Source organism: Aquila chrysaetos, chromosome 14, assembly GCF_900496995.4.
Source record: "Aquila chrysaetos chrysaetos chromosome 14, bAquChr1.4, whole genome shotgun sequence".
In the NCBI taxonomy this organism is placed as follows: Eukaryota; Metazoa; Chordata; class Aves; order Accipitriformes; family Accipitridae; genus Aquila; species Aquila chrysaetos.
Genome location: NC_044017.1, coordinates 24,584,909 through 24,592,357, shown reverse-complemented (window position 1 = coordinate 24,592,357; position 7,449 = coordinate 24,584,909). Strand labels below are relative to the sequence as shown.

The following is a 7,449-nucleotide window of genomic DNA, read 5'->3' as shown; positions in this document are numbered from 1 at the left end:
GGGCATTATGTAAATACTCTTACTTACGCTAAGCAGAACCAGTACCTGTAAGAAGCTCCAACATTTCAATAGGCTCAACATGAAGTAATGTGCCAGTCACAGAGAGAAAAAAAATCAAAAACTGCCTCAAATTGCATTCCCTACTTTTAAAACAGGTATCAGCTGCTGCCCCACTTAGATCAGCTGAAATACAATTGTCTTTGCCAGTAATTTCAAGAAGTACAGCATAAACTCTCATTAATGATTTTTCAGTGTACTAATTTGGGGAAGTATTACGACACGTCAGACAAGATAGCCAGCACGCAAGCATTTGTGAAATACACGTTTCTTATAACTAAAATGATATTTAGCTTTATAATTAAAATTCTAGGAGAGAGACAGAGAATAAGTTATTATGAAAATATATAGCTTTAATTTGCAGACATATAAACACTTTTGGTACATTACAGACATATGATGCCAGAAATCAAAATAATCAGTTTTAAGCATAACACTAATTTATCTTGTTCACACAGAGAAATCTGATGTAATCATCATACAAAAGATAGTTCTCAGCTCTTAAAATGAAGTGAAAGTGATACATCACCGATAAACCTGCTGCTTTGTTGCAGAGGATACAGCAAAGAATAAATTATCAACAAAATATGCCACCAGTCTTACAAGTCAGATTTTGGATCTAATCCAAAAATCAAAGCCAATGGAAAGGAGCCAGGAATGGTCGCCAAAAGTCAGAAACAAGATCTTTCACATGAAATACCAGTCCAGAAAGGAGCAACAGTCAGAATAAACTAAGTCCTATAATTCCTTAGAATATGAAGCGATTTTTGTTTTCATCTGGCAGATCAGATTCAGAAGTATCACATGAAAAAATCTATTACACAACCAAACTGATGGAGTACTACTGACAGATTGCTCAAAGTACAAAAAATATCACCACTTCTGTGACAACTAAAGATTTAGCCATTCCCTTGCTTCCTTGCATCTGGCATGTTTACAAGGATGAGCATGGGGTTCTGTCATTATTTGCTGTAGGAAATATTAAATATAATTTTTCCATAAAAATGACCAGCAGATTGCTGGAGCAGATGATAATGTGGGTGAAATCTGGAGCAAATGAAAGATGATATGTCACAGCAGTTCAGATTCTCATTACAATATCTTGCATTCTTGCTCAACAGGAATTGCACTTCTTGTTAATGCCTTTTCTATCCTACTGTATAAGCTTTACTTGTGAGGTAATAAACATTCTGGTTTTTTCTTTTTTTTTTTTTTTATATTACTAGTGCATTTTAATGTCTTTATTCTTTTAATTATACATACATCGGGACAGACATTTCTTTTTTTTGTGATTAAATGTCTGTATGCCAATGTGTATTTTATATTAAAACCAATATATTTAAAATATACTCTGTGTTTATCTCACTGACAGTACCTCGAACAGTTCCCTGCTCAGGAGCATCTGATGCCCTCTTGTGGTTAAAAAGACTTTTAAAACTTGAGTTTAAAGAATTGTCTTACCTTCCCCTTTTTTATGATCACTGATCTTACTGGTTTATGAAAGCTGCAAATGATGTCCACATTTTTATAGACAGGGTGCTAGCTGTTAGTTACTAAGGTTTCATAAAAAAGCTGTACACTGAATTTGAATTTAAAAAACTGTAAACAGCTATTTACAATTATAATATTATTAAGTTATAAATTAGCAGTCCTTCATTGCAACCTCTGTCAATACAACCCACGGCTAGGTGTTTCAGAGTTGTCCAAGGTTTTTCAGATGTTGGATTTATCCACAAAGAAACGTCAAATGTTAGAAATCTCCACCGGTTTCTTCTCCAACATGTGCAGGTTAATTCTTCCATTTAATGGGATTTGTACTTCCAAGTTTTCATCTGCTCTGTGATGTTTTTTCCCTTTTCTTAGACAGATGTAAATGCCCATCCCTGTTACTAAAGCGATTGAACCCAAGCTTATTACCGACAGAGCTACCAAGGTAGGCATGCAGGATGCTGACTCCATTTTTTTATGTGTAGGCTCTATAGATATTTGCGGCTGCTTTTCTTCTATACTGATATCAGGCTCCTTTCTTAACAAACTTTCAATGTAGCTCTCATTGCTAACAGTGTCATTGACGAAAAGGTTCACCATGACGGTGGAATGGAGAGGTTCTGGATAGCCGTGATCACTAACTTTGACAAGCAGTCGATAGAGGCCGTAGTCATTTTGCATCAGTGACTCTTCCAAGGTGATATTACCGGTTTTGGGGTCAATCCGAAATGACTCCGGTCGAGGGCCTCTTCTTCCTATGATGCTGTAAGCTATGACTGCATTCATGCCGGTGTCCTTATCGACAGCATAGACCTCAGTGATGGGAGAGCCAGGAAGGGTAGAAGGAAGGACCAACAAGTAAGACATATTAGATTGAGGAAACAAGACCAAAGGGGGGTTGTCATTTATGTCCAGAAGAAGGATAGTTATTTTTGCGGTAGAAGACAGGGCAGGATCACCGCCATCAACTGCTTCAATCCACAGAACATAGGAGCTTTGCTGCTCCCTGTCCAGGGAGACTTTAGCTCTCAAAACTCCTTTTCCAGTATCTATGACAAAAATATCACTTCCATTCAGAACTGAAAGGGCAACCCATCCATTTTGCCCTGCATCAGCATCTGTGACACTTATAACTCCAATTTCACCAAAACCTGGAAAGTTTTCTGGCACGAAAAAGCTGAAATCCTTATTGATAAATCTTGGACTATTATCATTTTTATCCAATACAGTGATGGTGACAGTTGCTATTGATTCTCTTGGAGGGAACCCAGAATCTACTGCTTTGACAGTGTATCTGTATTTCTCTTTTTCTTCTCTGTCCAGTTGGGTGGAAACTGTAAGAACTCCTGTGGTTTTGTCTAAAGCAAAATAGGAAGGGGCATCAGGGCCTAAGAAATAGGACACTTGCCCTCTTTCTCCGCTGTCAGCATCGGTAGCATGCAGTTTGGTCAAGAAAGCATTGGGAACATTGTTCTCCTCAATGGTTAATTCTATCAGCTGTTGAGAGAAAACTGGTGAGTTGTCGTTGTCATCCAGAACCTGTACTTTGATTATCTTGTTGACATGAAATCCTTCTGAGTTCCATGCAACTACGGAGATTTCATACAGCTGCTGTGTCTCATAGTCCAAAGGCTTTGTGGTCTCTAGCAGGTATTCATTGTTGTATGGCTTGTACGGGGAAAGTCTGAAAGGCCCATCACCATCCAAATAGCAGTTGACTTTGTATTTTTCGTCGGGGTCTTTGATGGTAAAAAATGCTATCGGTGTGTTGATAGGCTCCAGTTCCTTCAGGTACACCACACCTTCTGCTTCATTAGCTATGAAACGAGGGACGACTTCAGGTGGCCTCATCATGACTTTGATGATGGTCACTAGCACTGTGATCACGGCAGGGATACAACCAGGACCGTTGCCCAATATGATCAGCCTGTGGAGCCTTGGAGTGTCCCCATCAACTTTACTGGAGAGCGTGATGGCTCCCGTGCTTTCGTCCAGGTGGAACAAGTCTCTGGACGGCTGGGGGACCTTCTGGCTGTAGGAGTAGGTGATCTGGGCATTGGATCCAAGGTCCACGTCTACGGCGTGGACAGTGGCCACGTGCGTCCCTAGGCTGGAATTCCCATAAAGGGTGATGTTGAGCTGCGAGTCGCTGAACTGGGGGCAGTTGTCGTTGACGTCGCTGATGCCAATAGTGAGGGTGGCGCTGCCCACGAGCGGAGGAGTCCCCCCATCCTCAGCGACGATGACTGTGACGTACTCCTCCCGCGTCTCCCTGTCCAGAGCCCCCATAACAATCAGGTAGGGAGTCCTCTCCCCACTCTCGTTCTCCTCCACATCCAGGGTGAAGACACCGTAGTTCTCTCGCAGGCGGTAGGTCTGGACACCGTTGGTGCCCACGTCGGGGTCAAGGGCGGGGTGCTCGATAGCCAGGCGGGTGTTCACGGGCGCGTTCTCAGGCACCGAGAGGCGGATGTGGGGCACAGGGAAGCGGGGCGCGTTGTCGTTGACGTCCCGGATAGCGATTTTTACCTTCACCAGGCGGAAGTACTCCTGTGGCAGCACCAGCACATCCAGCAGCAGCAGGCATGACTCGGGCGAGGGCGAGGAAGCGGAGACAGCGGCCGCTCCCCCGAAGACGGCGGCCCCGCCGCTCTCCACGCACAGAGCTTCCCGGTCGATCTCCACGGCCGAGGTGTGCAGCTCCCCGGAGCGGTTGTCCAGCTGCACATACTGTCCCCCTAAGCCACGGGAGGCCAGGGTGAAGGAGAGCGGGGGCTGGGGGGCCCCAGGGTGCTGCCCGCCAGCCACCGGCAGCCGCAGGTCACGGGCCAGGCTGCCGATGAGCACCCCAGCAGGCAGCCCCTCGTTGAGGCTGTAGAAGAGCTCGGTGGCGCGGCTGTAACTGGCAAAGCAGTTGAAAGGTCCAACGAAGAGCAGGAAGAGGAGCAAGTGCTGAGGAGAGAGAGGCACAGGGGGGTGGGGAGGGGGTGGTGTTAGACGAGGGGGGGAGGCAGGAGGCAGCCCCCCCTGCCCACCGCCTCCCCCACTGCCACCGCCAGCTGGGAGTGCGGCATCTGCAACTGGAAGCCATCCTCCCTCTCTCCCCCGTCCTCTCCCCCCACCCCAGCACAGCAGCTACTTCCAGGGCATCGCCATCTGTACCCTCCAGGCAACACCAGCTGCGTTCCCCACGGCAAATACGCACTGCCAGGGATGGCCCGGGGGCACCCTGCCTCCCCCCCCACCCCCCCCCATGCTCACCCACCTTCTCACCAGCAGCTCCTACCCTCCCAACCGCACACACATCCCAAGCCGGGGCATTCCCCCCCCGCACACCCCCAAACATTCGCTCGCCCCCTTCCCTTTCCACAGCAGCAACGGGAAACGCGTCCCCCCCCCGCTCCCCCCCCCCACTCCACCCCACTCCTCCCCGTCCCAAAGCCTGTTCTTCCCGCATACCCACGGGCCCTGCGGTGCAGTGGGGGGGGGGGCCCGGCCCGCACCGCCCAGCCCCGCAGCCCGCCCGGCTCCCTGCCCTCCGCGGCCGCGGAGCCGGCGGCTCCAGCCCCAACCAGCCCGGACCCCCCCCCCCCGCCTCCGGCCGCCCCCACGCCGCCCCGCCGGGGTCCCCCGCGGGCTGCCGGCTGGAAATAGGACTTAAGGAGCGGAGCCGCGGAGAAGCTGCGCGAAAGAAGTTGCCCGCGTTGGCTAGCGCGTCCCCGGCCCCTCGCCTATGGCAAGGGGCTCCGCGAAAGTTACTTCGGGCATCGTCTCCGCGGGGGGATTTTTCCTCCTTCTCCCCTTGTTGAGCCCCCTTTTCCCTTTTTCGCGGCTCCCCGCTACGACCCGCGTCGGCAGCGGCAACAAAAAAAACTTTTCACGGCTGCTCTGATCCGCGGAGATCGGAGCCAAGAGGAAAAAAAAAAACAAAAAAACGCACAAAAAACCCCAACCAAACAACACAGCAAACAAACATATATACACGCATGGTTTGCGTTGTTTGGAAGGGGGTTTCTGCCGGTTTTCCTGCTGCGTGCGAAGCCGGGCTCGGGAAGGGCCGGGGGGGTCAGGACGCGACGCCTCCCCTCCCGCCGCCCCAGCCCTCACCTGCAGGCTGCCGCGGGCGGGGGGGCTGCCGCGACCACCCGGGGGCCCCATGCCCGGCTGCCGCCGGCTGCGCCCCAGCAGCCCGCCCGCTCCTCCGCCCGCCCGGCGCTTCTCCTCCCCGCGGCTGCCCATTCCCCCGCCGCCGCCGTGCCGTGCCGTGCCGTGCCGTGCCGGGCTGGGCTGGGCTGGGCTGTGCGGTGCGCGCCGCCCCGGACCCTCCTCCGCCGCCCGGGAACCCGCCGGCGCCGGGGGGAGGGCGGGCGGGGAGGGGAGGGGGGGGCGCGGCCAATAGTCACGGGCACGGGAAGGGGGGGGCGCCCGCGGAGGCTGCGGCAGCGCCGCAGGGTTTGGGGCGGGGGGGAGGTTTGGCTCTGAGCGGGGAGAGGGGAGGTGGGATGCGTGGAAAGCCCTGGGAGCAGGGGAGGATGATAGTCCCGTGGGGAAACTAAGGTGGGGATAAAAAAAAAAGAAAAAAAAAAAAATTAAAGTAAAATCGTCTTGTCCTTCTTCCGTGGGAAGATGTTGCCATGGGGGTGTCGGCGGGCGAAGCGAGAATTAAAAGCTGGCTGGGGTTGAGGAGCGTTGCGGAGCCCCGGTGAGGGGTGAGGAGTTTGTGTCTGCACGAAATGAAAGTAATCTTTTGAGGAGTTTGCAAGTGTTCGGTTGGCGGAAGATGCGTGGCCTGCCCAATTAGAGCAGCAACTGCGATTTCCTCCTGGCTAGGAACCCGAAGGTCCCCTGCAGCAGAAAATTATGTGCTCTCATTTTATAGTCTCCAGTCCCTGTTGGCTAGACTATGAGACTGCCATGGAACTAGACACGAAATTATCAGCGCTCAGGAAACTTTAGATAGCGCAAGACCAATTACACATTTCCTTAACATCTTGGACTATCAGAAGGGCAGCCGACCTGCCCTGTGTTCCTTACACCGGCTCTCTGCAAGATCTCAAACGGAATTTGAGATGTCGGTCTTTAGCCTTAAAGTGTTCAATGGGCTGGCTCCAGGCCACTGCTGAGAGCTCTGGTATTGGGACTCTGGTAGGCAGTTGAATTTGTCAAGCACAGCGGAGCTGCCCTTCACAAAGGTAAAGTTTGTACAGGAGATTGAACTGTCTAAATCACATGGTCTGAAGACCACCTCGAACATCTCCATGCTCCACGGCAAGCACAGTGTGCAGGTACCTAACGGGGGCCTACGGGAAAGCTGGCGAGGGACTTTTTACAAGGGCATGTAGTGACAGGACAAGGGGTGGTGGCTTTAAACTGGAAGAGGGTAGATTTAGATTAGATGTAAGGAAGAAGTTCTTCCCTGTGAGGGTGGTGAGGCACTGGAACAGGTTGCCCAGAGAAGTTGTGGATGCCCCATCCCTGGCAGTGTTCAAGGCCAGGTTGGATGGGGCTTTGAGCAACCTGGGCTAGTGGAAGGTGTCCCTGCCCATGGCAGGGGGGTTGGAACTGGATGATCTTTAAGGTCCCTTCCACCCCAAACCATTCTATGATTCTATGATTTGATCTCAGCTTAGGTACTAAAAACATATAGGACAGCAAAAATTTTGCCTTCAGTCAAAACAAAAAAATAGTCTTCCCTTTTCCTTCTACAACTCCTTGAGATAATATCCACGTCCAATCCAAAATGGAGAAACAAAAAAACCCCATAATTAGAATCCCAATCCAAAACCAGTCTTATCCCCAAGTTTTTTATAATACTGTATCTTTCAAAAGCAAATCATAAGTGAAAAATACAGAACTTATTGTGTAGTAACTCTTGGGAGGTTCTTGGATGTTGTGAGGATAAGG

At 50.5% G+C, this 7,449-nt stretch overlaps 1 protein-coding gene across 1 annotated transcript; it reads right to left on the bottom strand.

Moving 5' to 3' along the window:
* Window positions 1–389: 389 nt before the first annotated feature.
* PCDH20 (protocadherin 20) lies at window positions 390–5,783 on the bottom strand. The gene is made up of 2 exons (XM_030036694.1): window positions 5,653–5,783; window positions 390–4,497 (listed from the first exon to the last, which is right to left on the bottom strand). Exons 1-2 carry the CDS (start codon window positions 5,701–5,703, stop codon window positions 1,801–1,803), a joined length of 2,748 nt encoding a protein of 915 aa, XP_029892554.1. The 5' UTR covers window positions 5,704–5,783; the 3' UTR covers window positions 390–1,800.
* Between the last annotated feature and the right edge of the window lie 1,666 nt (window positions 5,784–7,449).

Excerpts from the sequence above, each read along its gene's own strand:
- PCDH20 (XM_030036694.1), bottom strand. The coding sequence starts at position 5,703 with ATGGGGCCCCCGGGTGGTCGCGGCAGCCCCCCCGCCCGCGGCAGCCTG. Across the intron at positions 4,498-5,652 it reads CCGCCCGCGGCAGCCTGCAG|CACTTGCTCCTCTTCCTGCT; the intron begins GTGAGGGCTGGG and ends CTCTCTCCTCAG.